The 15,613-nt window shown below is 39.8% G+C and overlaps 1 protein-coding gene and 1 long non-coding RNA gene across 14 annotated transcripts in view; one reads left to right on the top strand and one right to left on the bottom strand.

The window, feature by feature from the left end:
• TRPM3 (transient receptor potential cation channel subfamily M member 3) overlaps nucleotides 1–15,613 on the bottom strand; it is a 492,887-nt gene that overhangs the window by 240,858 nt on the left and 236,416 nt on the right. For all 10 annotated transcript variants that reach the window (XM_049092014.1, XM_049092017.1, XM_049092021.1 and 7 more), the window contains exons 2-3: nucleotides 8,472–8,551; nucleotides 6,827–7,031 (exon numbers count right to left, since the gene is read on the bottom strand). In XM_049092014.1, coding sequence (XP_048947971.1) covers nucleotides 6,827–7,031; nucleotides 8,472–8,551 — 285 coding nt within the window. The remainder of the gene's footprint in view (nucleotides 1–6,826; nucleotides 7,032–8,471; nucleotides 8,552–15,613) is intronic.
• The window catches only part of LOC112644731 (uncharacterized), a 130,254-nt gene that overhangs the window by 87,429 nt on the left and 27,212 nt on the right, over nucleotides 1–15,613 (top strand). The gene's annotated exons all lie outside the window — the stretch shown is intronic.

Raw genomic sequence — 15,613 nt, 5'->3', positions numbered from 1 at the left:
TTACATCCATAAAAAGCAGGTTAGTCAGGGAACTCTCCAGGTGCTTGCATTGTAACAGCTAACTCACGTGCTGAATCAGCAGCTTTAAAGTCATAAATGGCTGACCCCAGAGCAATTAATAAACGGTCAATGTGATTTGAAATTAGGAGCTATTTTGGTTGTCAAGATAAGCAATTTTGACCATCCACTTGTGAGCTCATTAATTGCTAAGGGATCACCTTACAAATAACAAGAAATCTTCCTGATGGGTATACTAAATTTTGTCACTTGGGCAGTAATCTGATGTGGTGACATGTGCTTCTATTTATAGATTTTTCAATCATCAGCAGCATCACACTCTAGCTCGGACACTGGTGCTGTTAAGTCATTTGGCCAATTTCAGTGCCTTCTCTTGTGAAATGAGGCTGATCCTGACCACCTCACATGACCCTGTGAAGATTAAATTAAGGAAAATCGCCTGTTATGGCTGAAAAACCAATACATGTAAATTTAATGAAGGTTACAAACACCTTATAAGTGACGTCTGTGTACAACAGGATCCGAATAACTTGCCTTTAAATCTTCAGCAGATATGTTAAAGGAGCACTTTGTTTCTCAACTCTGAGTTATCTGGGGAGTGACTGCTGCAGGTGTTTATCTATATACAAGTACCTGTCAAGAGCGAAAATGCTACCTTGGCTCCAGGTTGCCTAACCCATCCCTCATCCACATGACTTTAGCTCCTCAATTTATAATTTCTAGAGATAAACTGAGCTCCAATAAGTTGCCCAAGCCTAGAATAATCTTCTTCTTTTCCTTTCTATCATTAGTGGCTTTGCCTGGCAGGGGAGAGCTAATGTGGAGAGAGCTAATGACACCCAGAACAGCACTTCAAGAATGCTCTATATAAAATAGGGGTTCACTCTAGTCGAAATATATTATTTGATCTGTTCTTAGGTGCTTTGGAGGCCAATGCATACAGCATGATTTTTGAGTTCCAAACACAAACCACTAAATTAAGCTTTGTGAAACTCTATTAGAAAACTAGAATTAGAAATTAGAAAATTATTTAATTTGAATGGCACATGGCTTCGGTAGCCAAAGCTTGAGTTTTTGCTCTGCCGATGCTAAAGGCCTTTCTGTGTAGCAGATGACTTCACTGAAGTTTTTTCTAAAGCCATTCTTACTACTTTATCATTAGTAATATTACTATTCACTTATCAAAACAGGACTTGACTTGACCATGGCCTCACTCTGTACTAAACTGGGAAGTCACAGATGCATCATAGACCAGACAGCGTTGTTCTGCCTTTATAATAACACCCAGGGTGGGCCATGGCTGTGCGTGCACACGTGTGTGTGTGTGGGGGGGGGGGGGGATAGTCATTACTACTTAGAATAGGCTGAGGCTGTTTAATTAAAATATATAATAACAATCTTCCTTTGGAATTCTGAATTTGAGAGCTGGTGGAACAATTTGGCTCTGATAATGAATGAGTCACCTCTTTAGCCCTAAATTTTTATCCCCCTAACTCTGCCCAGATTTTAAATGAAAATGTAAAAGAACTGCAGAATGATAAATCTGGCTAAGCTCCTGGAAACGGTAAAATGACAAATCCTCTTCCTAATACTGTAAAGCCATTTTTAATTCTGGGAAATTATCAGTTTGAACGTAGTGCTTGTTTGGAATAAGGGAAATACCATTGCTAACTCTATTTGAACACTTATTTCTAGTGCTTTTCTTCTGTGGCTGGAGGGGGAAATTTGGCCCATTTTCTTCTCTGTTGAGAGATGTGATAAGCATCATTTCATTTTTTTAATTCTTTGTAGCCACATTTTAAAATGACTACCTTTAATTAAATCTTTGGCCAAGGAGGACACGTCATATCAAACTGCTAACACAATTTTGCTGATATCAGCTTTCTGAGTCCCTGGAGTCATTAGTTTTACAGTGAGAGTTTAATACTTATGGTGGCTTAAAGCACGTGAAAGTTCCCTAGAAGGAAAATACTTGGAAAGCAAATGTGTGGTGTCACTGGCTATTGCATTCCTAGTTTGATGACCCACAAAACTTTGGAAATGAAAATGCCATTGCAATTTAGTCTATATTGTTTTTGTGATTCCTCAGCATTAGATACCAGGTACTTTCAGGTGACAACTGCTGGCTGAGAAGTCAAACCTAAAGGTTTAGAAATATAAAACTTCACTGAGCATATAAATAGGTCATAGGGGGGACTCACTACATTTTTCTGCCAGAATTGTTTAGCATAAAATTTTCTAGAGGCAAAGAGATAGGAATTTCCTAAAGGTAAGATAGATTTCTTTGAGGAGGGTTGATTCTTTCCTTCCTTTCCTATAGGTCTATGATTGGGACCAGAAGTTTAAGTGATAAACTCTAGTTTTATTCTCAGTTTCAGAAAGGCTTCTCAAGGGTACTGCTGATTCAGTGGCCTAAAGATTAAAAGGTGGAAAGTGGAAATGGAACAATTACCAAACCCCTCAAATACCTTACCATGCTTATGTAAAGCTGCTTCGTTAGCCACAGTCTAGTGAGTAGCTATTTTGTTTTGGGAAAGGGGATTCATTTAGTTTCAAATTTGGCATGTGTCAGTTGGTGATGATTCCCAGATTAAATATGCCTAATTCAAAGAAAGACAGTTTTTAAAAAATCGAATTCAATCCCAAAGCATTTTAAAAGTGTGAGACTGTTGATGCTGTGGTGCTGCCAGCAGACCTCCCCACTCACCGGAGCTTCCCCTACCTCTATTCTCCTGACCCACTGGCAATGCTCAGAGAATAAGGCTTTAATCCTGGAAGGCTCAATAGTTAGGGCTTTAAGTGTGACAGTGAGGCAGAGGAACAATTACCTAAATGATATAAAAACTATAATAAGGGGTTCAACTTGATCTAATAAACAGTGAATAGCAAGGAAAAACCTGAAGATAATTACATGTGAATGACTTGAGAGGTTTAAATCCAAGTCCTTAATTAAGTTATACTTACCTGGTGTACAAGTCAGCTCAGCATTAATTGGAAGAGATGATTAGTAGCAAATAAGACTCTGTATAATCAAGTCCAGCACTGTCACTTTTTCTAGATAACTTACAGCTGTAGCCCCAGATAAAGAAGAGCCTTTGAGAGAGGACCCAATGTGTGCTGCGGGGCCAGCCTGCTATGGTCCTCTATGTCAGTTTTAAAAAGTTGCCTGGAACTGGCTCTACTCAGACAATGTCTAACCCAGAGCTTTGGTATCTTACTATCTTCTTCCTTGGTACTGATGTTCTGACTTTTATAAGGCACCTGAATGAATTGCCAGGTCCTCCAATAGCCCAGGAATGGCATTTGGAGCATGCAGTTTGGTAGGACATGGCTTGGTGTTGAGAAGAGAAGGGAGTGAGGATCCCTCATTCACTGTCAGCTACGAGTGTCTCCTTCCTGGATCATGATTCTTTGCAAAGTGAGAGAGATGTTGAGTCCATTGCTACTGAACTTTCCCAGGGTTGTTGGGCCTGGAAATTGAGAACAGAATACCACAAAGTGCTGGGAAAGGCTCAGAAAATGGTTCTATTAACCTAGGATGTAATTTTACAAAGACCTCCTCCTGCTCAGAGCTTTTGAGTTTAATTAACCTCATCAAATAATAGTAACTGTATACTTCTGCAAAGTGTTCAAAACCCTTATAAGAGAGCGAGAAATATAACAGTAATTAGCTTCCCCCCAAATCATCTCCTAGAGTCTATACCAAGCATACATGACAGAGAAGAAACAGAGCTGACAGCAAATCCTAAGGAGCCTGAATTCAAGAATTCTCTTTGTCATGAAATAATCAAATAACTCTCACAGAAGAATTTAACTTCTCTGGGCTCCAGTTGCCTTGTCTATAAAACAGATAGATCGAGATTATTCAGTATTTTTTAAGCCTAGCTGAATAGAATAACCTGGGATCAGGCACATTAAGTTAGTTGACCTGTTTCAGTCATGGTGAATATTTAACCATGCCTTCCCCATCTGAAGACTGACATTCTTTAACAGACAGTAATTGATGATTTTTCCCTTTGTCCAAACTGCATGCCAGTTTGTTGGAGAGGGCAAAAAGTAAAGAAGGCACAGATTGGCACAAAATCACCATCCTGCCTGATAAAACAAGACATCTGACCACTTGTCAGCTCCACCCCTTTGTCTAGACACGAGAACCAGAACAATTCAAGGCCAAGTATTCAAAGTGGACAAAACGTTCATTGTGTGTGCATAGCGGGGACGCTCACTTGCTAAATATTTGGTTGTACAAAAAATAAAAGAAGAAGAGGAAGAAGAAGAAGAAGAAGAAGAAGAAGAAGAAGAAGAAGAAGAAGAAGAAGAAGAAGAAGAAGAAGAAGGAAAACTGGTCCTCATTTGACTGATTAGACTCTGAAAGAAAGATTTTTCCTCATAGTGTTTGCAACGAGACCATCTAGGACATGCAAGACCTAATCTCAGTGCCAGCTTCACGGGCGTACAAGCAGCATGGTCATACTGCTCAGAAAGGCACTGTTTACAGTTTAATGCTCTACACTTGCTGTCTTGAAAATCTCAACAATTTTATTCTTGAATCTGTTTTGTAAGTCAAGTGTGATGGGATGGTAGAGTATGTGCAGAGGGCTTGGATCCTCAGCTCACAGGTGGTCCAAGGTCCCACATCCCACCTCCTGCTGCCTCCCTGGCACAGGGGATCCCAGCCACCTGCTCTCATGTCTGGTGTCTCAGTCAGTCTAGCCTTCCCACTCCATTCTCACCTGAGGCAGCAATAGAGATTTTGTTCTATCATTACCCACTATCCCTGACTGGGATCTGAGTGCAGGCGAGGGGAGAGGCAAAGCTGGGTATATTCCCTGTAGCATCTTAGGACAGAGCAAGGAAGTAGCTGTCTCTGCTTTTGGCTGGCAGTGCCATGGTGAGGTTCTTAGGTGAGAGGGTGGAAAGTCTCACCCACACCGGATACCGTGCATGCCCCATTACAGAGATGGCAATTCCTTTGACTATTATTTGTCCACTGTGAGTTGGGGTTGACAGCAGTAGGAACGGGGGATTGCTTTCCCTGCCCCAGGAGGGGGCCTTGATTTTCATTTTACACTGGGATCTACAAATATGTAGCTGACCTGTCCTAACCTGACCCGTCAACAGGTAGTTTGGAGTTTCATCAAGGTACATGGGGCTTTGGGAAGGCTATCAAAGTTCCATGTCATATGTATTCACACTTCCAGAACAGAGTGACAGGTGTGCCTATTTGAGTTTGTCCTCTGCCATTAAATGTCATAGTATACAGACATCATATATCAGCTATGCAACATGGGGCACAAAGCTTGGTGGCACCATTCCTGCATCCCAAGCCACTTTCTCATCTGTAGCACATTCTCTTTTTTGGGGGGTACACTTCACTTGCAACATTATCATATTCTCATTTCATCTCATCTTATCTCATATCATCTCATATTCTTGGCTCTCTGTGGATCCATTTTCATACATTTGCTTTTTTTTTTTTTTGGCAGCACTTTTCTTATAGTGAACTTGCATGACTTTTAATTAATGCATGATTTCCTGGGGGATCCCCAGTGTATATGGTTTGGATCCCATACTGTGAAAGGAAATTATGCTGAGTTGGGAACCCTTAATGACTTTGTGTAGGTGAATACATCCCTTGGGTGGAGGAGGACGTTGCCAAATTTCCATTGCCCTTGGTTCTGTATAGGCCAAGACTAATTCCCACCCCCCCACCATGTTTTTCCCCAGGCCTTACTGGGGGCTGCACATAGCCTCCTCTTCTTTCCAATACATTGCTCAAAACTATTTGTACCCTAACACATAGCTCAGAATTGATTTTCTTGGAAAAAAACTAGGAGACTACCTTAGTCAGCCATTCTTAGTGAAGAAAATCCTATAAGAGTGGGGGAATAGAGGGGAAGGGGAAGAGAGAAGAGAGGGAGGGAGGTGGCTTTTTTGCACATTTTTAGCCTGTGACTAGTATGAAGTGACTTCCCTTACATTTTGCAGTATGCTTCTCTAAGCAAAATTTCCTCTCCACACTCAAAGAACTTCATGCTGTGCCTTAGAGCAGCCACCTCCAACTGCTCCACTCTCCACTAACTCTGTTAGAAGCAAGCTTGTTGAAATATAGCATTTCTAGAATTTCCAAAAACATATGGTGTACTTTTCTCCTGGAAAAAAAAATCTGTCAGCCAAGTAGGGAGAGGTTCATGATGAAAGCTGAAATTTAGAAGCAACAACTCTTAGAAGTAAAATTTGTATTATTTCCTAAAGCCACTGTTCCAAACAAAACCCTTTTCATATGGAGCTCTTCTACTGAGAACATTATTGAACACAGCTGCTTGGAGCAAAAGCACTCACTTTAGATGGCAAGATCTCTGTTAGAACAGGGAAGGAAACAGTCTGGGATGATCATTTCTACCTTGAATTGAGAGAAGTCCTAGTTACCAATAGAACAAAACAGAAACCTAAAGATTTTTTTTTTCAATCAAAGGAGACAGAAAAACATGCCATAAAGATGAGACCCAGAGAGTAACATAATAGAAGTGGATCACTATAGAAAGTTACTTGTTATTATTAATAATAACAATAGTCACTGCATCTGATATCATACTAATTATTTAAAAATCCTGGGAGGAAGCTTTTCTTTCTCCCATTCTATAAAGGAGAGCAGAGAGGCATAGGGGCCAGGTCATCAGAGCCGGTTGCCCAGCCTGGATCTGGCAAAGGTGGGATAAAGCCCAAAGACTAAATCTCCAGCTCTTCACCTCTCCTTTGCAGGCTGTGAGAAAGAATTTGGGAAGCGACTAAATGGTTTTCTGATTACCATAGCTTTGTTGGAATGGCCACCTCCTTGGAATTCAATGGTTCCAAAAGCATCCGTCGGGCTGAGTTGAGTGTGCTTGCTGATGGACCACTTCTCGGACTGGATGTCATTTCGGGAGAGGCGACTTTCATTTTTCTCATTCTGAAGAACGGAGATACTGGGAGTGAGGCCCACATGCTGGCCTATTAGACGCCCACAGCAACACCTGCAGTAGAAAAGGTCAAAGTGAATCCCTGTATCTGCCATTATGGGATCACCCACTAAGGCAAGCTGCCAGAGAAATCTACAGACCATAGCGAGCCAGTCATTCCTCAGGCAAAATCCCACAATGTGGCTATACTAGGCAAATAGTGAACTCAAGATTTACCTGACACACAAATTTTCTTTTCTGCCCACCCTCCCTCCTCCTCCCTACCCCCCCCCCCCCCACACACACACATACCACCCTGCTCTTCATTTTCCTTTAGCTGGATAAGCTATACCATGCCTCCCAGCCTTCTCCACCCACCCCTTTCAGACCTGCCATATGGTTCAGGATCGGAACCTGCGAACAAAAGCCCTATAGATTTTTCTACCTCTCACTCCTCCCCTCTATCAAATCTTGCATGAAAGCCATGGCATAACTTTGAGGGAAGAATTTTAACATGCACATTTAAATAAGGACTCTCACTCATATGTGAGTCACAACCTGTCTTTCCTCAATTGACATTCACTGTCAAATAGCCAATTCTGAGAATAAAAACCTAAAGCTTAAGTGTTCCTGAAGAAATGATGAAAATGTTAGTCACAAGATATCTGAAAACAGAATTCATTCCTCACATCATGAAAATGTCCTTCATACTTTTCTGCTACCACTATTATAACTATTAGTAATAATAGCAATACATATCCTTCATACTTTGAGACACTATTATAACTATTAATAGTAATAGTAATTAATAGTAAAACAGTTATCAGTTATTAAATACTAACAGTGTCACATTCAATTTATGAGTAAAAAATTGCATTTTTGAAGGTTAGGAAATTTGTTCAAGGTTATGTAGCTAGTCTATATGACTCGATAAGCTGTATTTTAAATTGCTTGATTATGTTGCCTTTTCATAAAGGCATTTTCAGACATTCATATGTTACTGCATCCTGAAAACTTTCTATCTCAGATGCTGCCAGCCTTTAAGGCAAAATCAGAGAGGTAACTAGGATATTGAAGATAAGGTAAGTAGTTACTAAAAAATGTGCTTGGATGGGAATCTGAAGGTCAGTCTAATTAGTAATCTATTAGGAGTCTTTTATTTAAAAATCTCTTTTTCATTATAGCAGAGAATATTGGTACAAACTAAGCATTTCGATGAAATGCTTAAAAATCAGTAACCATACTAAAAATACGTATAACCCACTTATAGACAGTGATTAATTCCTTCCCAGTGGCGTATCTCTGTTATTTTGTACAGGCTCTTAGAGAATTAACTGTAGGCATAGCATATTATGTGGTGTATACATCTAAGATTGCTTCAGAGATGCCCAGCAAAGATAAAATAAAATGATCTTTGACTTTGGATCCCTTGCAATGGATAGTGTTACTATTGTAATTTTGTTCCTGTAAATGCTACTCTGTGTTCTCACTTCATTATAGAAACAGCAAGATTACCTATGGGGGTCTTTGGTGCTGGGTATGATGTGAACACATTCTCTCTTATAAAATGCTCTTTCTATCCAGGATTTCTGAGCCTGGAAAAAAAAAAAAAACAAAACAAAAGAAGAAAGGTGAACATAACCTCCAAGTACTTTTGACTAGAAAGTAAAATTTCATAATCATGTAATAGACTAGTATCTCATAAACTGAAATGAAATTGCAGTTACTTCACACATAAACACGGCATATAACAAAATCAATTGCTGCCAGAACCTGTTGATTAGGTTAACATTATAATATTGAGTCAAAGAAAATGATCTTAAAGAAAAATGTTAGTGATGGAACCATACACAAATTCTTAATGATTTTTAAAGGTCAGAAAAACAATACTATTTACGGAGGAAATGAAAAACACAGAACAGTATGCTTATAGCTCTGTACATAACAAATATTCAGCGGTGGGAGGAAATATATGTAAATAAATACGAAGTTCTCATGGCTAGCACTTCCATTTGATTTTCCTTGTAGAAAGAAAGAGAAATTGCAGCACCTGGGTGGCTCAGTCAGTTGAGCATCCAGCTCTTGATTTTGGCTCAGGTCATGATCTCAGGGTCCTGAGATTGAGGCCTGTTTTGGGCTCCTCTTTGGGGAGCCTGCTTGAGATTCTCTCTCTCCCTCTCCCTTTACCCCTCCTCCTACTCTCTCTCTTTAAAAAAAAAAAAGAGGGAAAGAAATGGTAAGAGAATTATACAACTCAAGAGCCCTAATCCATCATAATGCTTTTCCTAAAATCCTAATTAACAGTGCTTAAACACAGAAGGAGAAAAGGAAATGGAAGCATAGGAAGATAAATGTCTTCATCACAGTTTAGAACTTCACAGGTAATTGATGCCTTTGGAAGGAAGAAAGATAGCACTTTTTCTTTTCTTTTTTAAATTCCACATGTCTTTAAGCATAGGAAACACAGCTTCTTAGAATAGGCACTGTTGGGATTGTCCACCAGGAAGTCCGGCCATTAAGATTAGGTTCCCAGAAGGACAAAGGAAGCTCCAGCAAACTGTACCATCTTTGTTCCAAAGCATAGTGCCCATCCCGTAGCCCTTTACCTCTTTCTTTACTAGCTTTTAAAATAGCAGAGGAGTCTCCCATGAGATCCTGCAAGCTGCTCAGAAGATCCCTTCTCTAAGCATTTAATACGGAAGTTGTTAAAGCACCCTGTCAAGTTATTTCCATATGGTATTATCTTTTCTCTAACACAGTATCAGGACTAAATTCATACTCTTGAAAGATACAGGGCCAAAGTGCAATTTAGCTGTTTAGTTGGCCTCAGTGACCAGTGTTAACTGTTACAAACCCCCATATGTTGGCGATAATTGATTCTGATTCTGTCAAGGACTCAAACATCTATATAAACTGTGTGAAGGTCTGGTTTGCTCTCAACCCTTAGTCTCCCATCTCCCTCCTCTCTCATGATGGAGCCTATGCAAACATGCAGCACTGAAGGCAGTAGTTATCTCATATGATAAAGAATGTTGTAAGAGTAGCAAGGCAGGGAAGCTTGAGGAGCACAAAGGAGCTGCATCCCGTTTCAGTCATGATCACAACTGGGTCACATAATTTCTCAGTGTTTATGCATCGTCCACATGAAGAGGAGCACATATCCTGCCTCAGATCCCTGGATCCAGGTGGACCTCTGCACCCTCTAACCACAAAGTTAACATTTGGAGTTCTGTTTGTCAGCTGGGCATGAAGAATGCCCCAGTGTCTAATCACAAAGATTTTTCTTCTCAAATATATAGGAAAAGTTAGTGGCTGCATCTTTGCCACAGAAATGAGCTGAGCAGCATAGATAAACCAGGCTTTATCTTTGTGAAAAGCCTGTAAGTTAAACTATTCATAGGCTGTGATTTTTCCTAGACACTGAATACCTTCATTGATAACATCTCTTGGCAGAAAGATGGTAAAAATATTCCTCACTGGACATCTGAAACCAACGTTCCCTACACCTCGGGGAGCAGAAAAGGGAGAAAGCCCTTTCCTTTCTTCTTTGTGGCCTACTTTGGCTAGAATTCAGAAGTTTCTTTTGGGGAAGCATCTGCAAATTTGGGTGAGTGCCCATCAACTCTCCCAGAGAGAAAGAAGGAATGGCAGTGTCATGGATAGAGCATGAGGTTTGCCAGTAGAAAAAGTGGCATGAGTGGAACTCCACGGTATGGACAAAGTCACATTATTATTGTGGTCCTCAGTTTTTCTCATCTATAAAATGGGCACAATAATAATAGCTGACACATCAAGTTGTTATCATTAGTATTTGGGTACCATGTTTCACTTCAAGGGAAGGGGCCAGTGCTGGGTTGGTTCTGGTACTAAAAGTTCAGATGCAGGTTCAGACAAGAGCACTATGAATCTACTATAACTGACCTGACCTGGTTTGATTTCTCTTTGCATTGGGGATGATAGGCTCCAAGGATATTTCACATTTATGAAGGGCTCATCATGTGCCTGGAAAGTGCCCTATGTGTATTATCTCCATGGGTCCTCCTAAGAACCCTATGAGGAAAGGACTTCTGTTACACCCATTTTACCATTGAAGAAACTGAGGCTGAGAGATTCAGCAGGTACATGTTAAAGCCAGAGTTTGACCTTATGCAGTCTGACTATAGAGTTCACACCCTTACCCACTCTGCTAACCTGCCTTTCCAAGTTATATATTGTTGATAGTAAATGCCCTTAATCTGGGCAGTGCCATCGGGGCATGCCTGGGAGTGCCTTGGTTTATGGACAGTGTTGAACTCCTAGAGGCATGCCTTAGACCCAATTCATACTCGCATCTTTCCCTCCTCTTTCCCCTCTTCTGTCTCCACACGTGAAGTAAAACATATTCTGCTATGTCTTCTATCTCACTCCTTAGGATAAAGGACTGGGGTGTGACATCAGGAAGACATTGTAAGAGGAGCAAGAAGTAAAGGAAGGGGGGAATCATTATAATGGCTCTAACAAAGAAATGCAGTTCCAACAGATTCCTAACTTGAGAACCCGGGGGACCATGACAGATGAATTAGATATCCCAAGGATACCTTGATCATTTGTCTCACTCACAGATCCCAGTTTCAACCTGGAAGGCACTGGGAGTTTTACTGAGAATTACTACATAGAGATTGCCAACTTGTTAATTTTTTAAAATAAAATATCTTGACTTGTGTCAGTTCAGCAACTTAGTTACCTTCTTAATGGTGAAAAACCTATCTCACTGTTACCAAAAGGAAACAAGATCAATTTCCATCTCTTATTACTAGCAGATTAACCATTTCCCTTGCCAAGGTATGGGAAATTGGAAGGGGGTGGGGAACAAATGTAATATAATAAAAATCTTTCCAACATCCATAATTGAATTGAATTCTCTTTTTTTTTTTGAAAAAGAAAAGCAGAATACATAATAGAAAGACTACATGTATAACACATGAATTAGGAATTCTACAAAATATCGTGCATAATTGATTATGCTCTACTGTGGGCTTTGCTGTACTGTGCTTTTTTATTCAGCTCTTCAGTGTGGGTAGATAATAGATTTTTAAAATTATTTTCTTGGAAGCGGGCAAATTTGATGTATAATCATGGTTTAACTTGTTCCTTAAACTAATTCCCTTTGCTTTTGTCCAAAGGCTTTGAACTGCTCTGCATGAGCTTCATACTTGGCTTCAATATCCAAGTAAGTTAGCTCAGAATGGCTATCCTTGTTGTTTGAAAGCATGAAATAGTTTTGACATGCCATGTTTCTCACTGACCCTTTAATTCTCTTCTAATGCAAAACTTCAACAGACAGGTTTGCCCTAAAATCTTTTCTTTTTAAATAGGCTTCAAAAGTCTCATGTACTCTTAGAAAAGATGGCTTCCATCAGACCCTAGAAAATCGCTTTGTACTTTCTTTTCTAAAGGTAGAACGGTCACATCACCATGACTGAGTTTGTAATGGGCTATTTTCTTTCTTTCTGCATTATCAGTCATGTGTGATGTGTAATAGGGAAGTGGTTTCAAAGGCTAATAATTAAAGGACATCGTACTGAAAACAAAAATGAGGACATTCACATTTGAATTAAGTATAATGATTACCCTCAAAGAATAAAGTACTAATTTTGAAAGTAAAACGTACAGTCAATAAAGGACAGAAATGATAGAAACAAACAGAAGCTGTAAATATTGCTTTCCAAAGGGAAAAAAATAAGTTATTTCATTTAGTCAGGTTTCAATTCTTTCTCACAAAGCTTCTGCTACAAACATTAGTTCCCCACATTACTCGGATACTTCATACTCCCAACTCTCCACCAGCTACAAGATCAAGGACTTCTCTAAGCAGGAATAGTTTATAAGTACATACATCAAATATGTACTAAATCTGTCTCCAGAAAATCTTGGAAACTACAACTGCAATCACCCTGTAAGAGGGTAACGTAACAGGACGACAACAACCCAGACCAGTAATCACAAGATGAGAGAAAGAAAAAAAAGAATTCCCTAACTTTATAGAACAAATCCAGTGAAATTTCACTATGTCCTTATTTTGAGACTCTCCTGTTTCAAACGTACACTCTGTCCTAATCAGAACAAAACACCACAGACCCAAAGGGACTGAATACCAGTGTTCATTTTTGACTGTAGCTTTCCTTCGGCATCTACCTGGGTATTCCTTGGGTCTTCCTCTAGGTCCCCCCAATTCACTATTGGGAGGTTGAACAAGAAGAAAATGAGCCGAAATCATTTTACCTGAGCACTGGCTCTGGGTGGTGGCAAAGGCAGTCCCACGAGCAGCTCCTGTTGCTTTCATTTTGCTGTGTCTGGGGCTGGTCATCCCGTTAATAATGCTCTTATGACCGCCCACTGGAAAAAAAGCCACTTGCCCAGCTCTTCCCCCAAGAGACGTTTCAAGTAAGCAATGAACTTGGGTAGATTAGTCCCTTGGAATGTGCCGCTCTGGGATTAGCCTCACTAAGAATCCCATGGACATTCCCTTGCAGCCCTCAAACACTGCTTGATTTGAACATCTAATCTGACGCCAGAAGAAAAACAAATCCCCGGAGAGATCGGATTTAACTGGCACAAGTCCTGACAGGCTCTCCCCCCTTTCCTTTTTCCATTTTCAGAGAGAAGGCTTCTGAAAGTGTGATAAGGTGTTCTGAGTTCTGAAAAGTTCAACTCGGGAAAGCAAACCCTTCTAAGGAAACAGTGTATTAACGCTCTGAGTGGTTCGAACACACAAGGGGCATTGTTCCTTCCTCCCCAAAGAAAGGAATGATAGCATTTCTTTAAAGAGGAACTGCTAAAAACTCTGCATGTTTCAAAAGAATGGTTTGGTCCCTGAACATAAGCCCAAGGAGAATAAAGTTGGGCTTTGCCAGTGGTTTTCCACAACTTCTAAAATGTCAATAAATAATAAAATTTGCCTGATTGCGCTTCTCATCCTTGGCCCCTCCCTTGCAATTGCAAATGTGTGATTAGAAACCTATACTTTTCCATTTACCTTGAAAAAGAGATGAGCAGTGAGCATTCCAGCAAATGGATACAGATTGAAAGCAGTGACACCAGGATGGTGGTTTTTGTTTTTTGTTTGTTTGTTTGTTTGTTTTTTACCTGCGGTAGCCCAACTTGGAATTTCTGGCTCACACAAAAGGGGCTTACAAACATCACCTGAGACTGAATTTTTCAGGTAATAACAGTAGTTATTACCTAAATAAGTGAACACATTGGGAGAGAAAAGCGCTCCAATATCAACAAGGCAAAAATACTTATTAAAAAAAGTAAATACGTAAGCATTGCATCTCCTAAGGACTTCTCTCTCCCCACAGGGCGATGTCAGAGCAGAGACGTGTTTATGGTCAACAGCCTGGGCTGTCAATCTTTGAGGGCAGTGCCAATCTGATCTTCGTTTTTCCTGAAAATACCTAGTATGTGTTATGTGAAAATACATGGGGAGTCAAAGCATGAACCGGATGACTTAAGCCAAACATGGATGGAATCCTTACCCTTCTCCTTGTTTTTCTGCTGTTTCCAAGATTGATCTTCCAACTCTGGTCTGTAACATACTGAGTTTCCCCAGACACAAGAATCAATAAATTACTTAATGACCTTCAACCAAGGAAGTGGTATGGTAAGCAACAAGTAAATGGAACATCAGACTGAGCTTTAGCATTAAAACCATGATGGAGAAGTCCCTTCACTTGTCTGTAGGAATTTGGCTACAGAATAGTATGTAGTGACAGCCTTGAAAATGTGCATCCCCTCTTTCCATGCAGCTGGAACCCTCCCACACATTCTATTCTCAGGGCATCACTGGAGATGTGAGCACACAAAGATGTTCATTGCAGCTTTATTTATAATACAGAAAAACTGGAAATACAAGTCCATCAATGGGAGGCTAATTAAACTATGGTTCATGCCATTTGATGATGATCATAATCAATTTTTAGAAGACTAATTACATAGAGAAATATACATATCTTTATATTCTTATGTGAGAAAAGCGGGCATAAAATAATAAGTGAAGAATAATTAGAAATTTTAAATGCATATAGACATAATCGGTAGGAAATACTCTGAAGCAGAAACTGTGGCTAATTTTTATTTTCTTCCTTTTGCTTTTCTATATTTTCTTTCTTTTTTTTTTTTTTTGCTTTTCTATATTTTCTAAAGTTTTTTTTTTTCCTCCTATAACCATATATTTATAGTCCTAAAATGATCTTCTTTGTGGTCAGAAGGTTTCCAGATTTTTTTTTTTTTCATCTGTTAAGTTTCAGATAACAGGAAGTCACTGAGAGGAGAAGTTCAGGAAGTGACTTAAGAAGAATTCAGTCAAAAAAGAGACTGCCTGGCTGGTTCAGTCAGTAAGCATGCAACCCTTGATTTCAGGGTCATGAGTTTGAGCCCCACATTGGGTCTAGAGATTACTTAAAAAAAAGAGAGAGGGCTCTGTGGGGAATATGTGAAAAGAAAATTTCTATAAAGTACTGGTGAGACTTCTAGAGTTTGAAGAATGAGTGGAGAAGGGAACAGAGAAAAGAAAGAAAAAACAGAAGTAGGAGAAAGAGAAGGGGATAAAGGGAGAATGAGAAGAAGAAGGGGACAGTTGGTAGGCAGATAAGCAGGAGAGAGACATGGAGCTGGTA

This window comes from Canis lupus, chromosome 1, assembly GCF_003254725.2.
Source record: "Canis lupus dingo isolate Sandy chromosome 1, ASM325472v2, whole genome shotgun sequence".
NCBI classification, from domain to species: Eukaryota; Metazoa; Chordata; class Mammalia; order Carnivora; family Canidae; genus Canis; species Canis lupus.
Note: the sequence above shows the minus strand (reverse complement) of the source record. Positions and strands in the feature narration are given on the sequence as shown.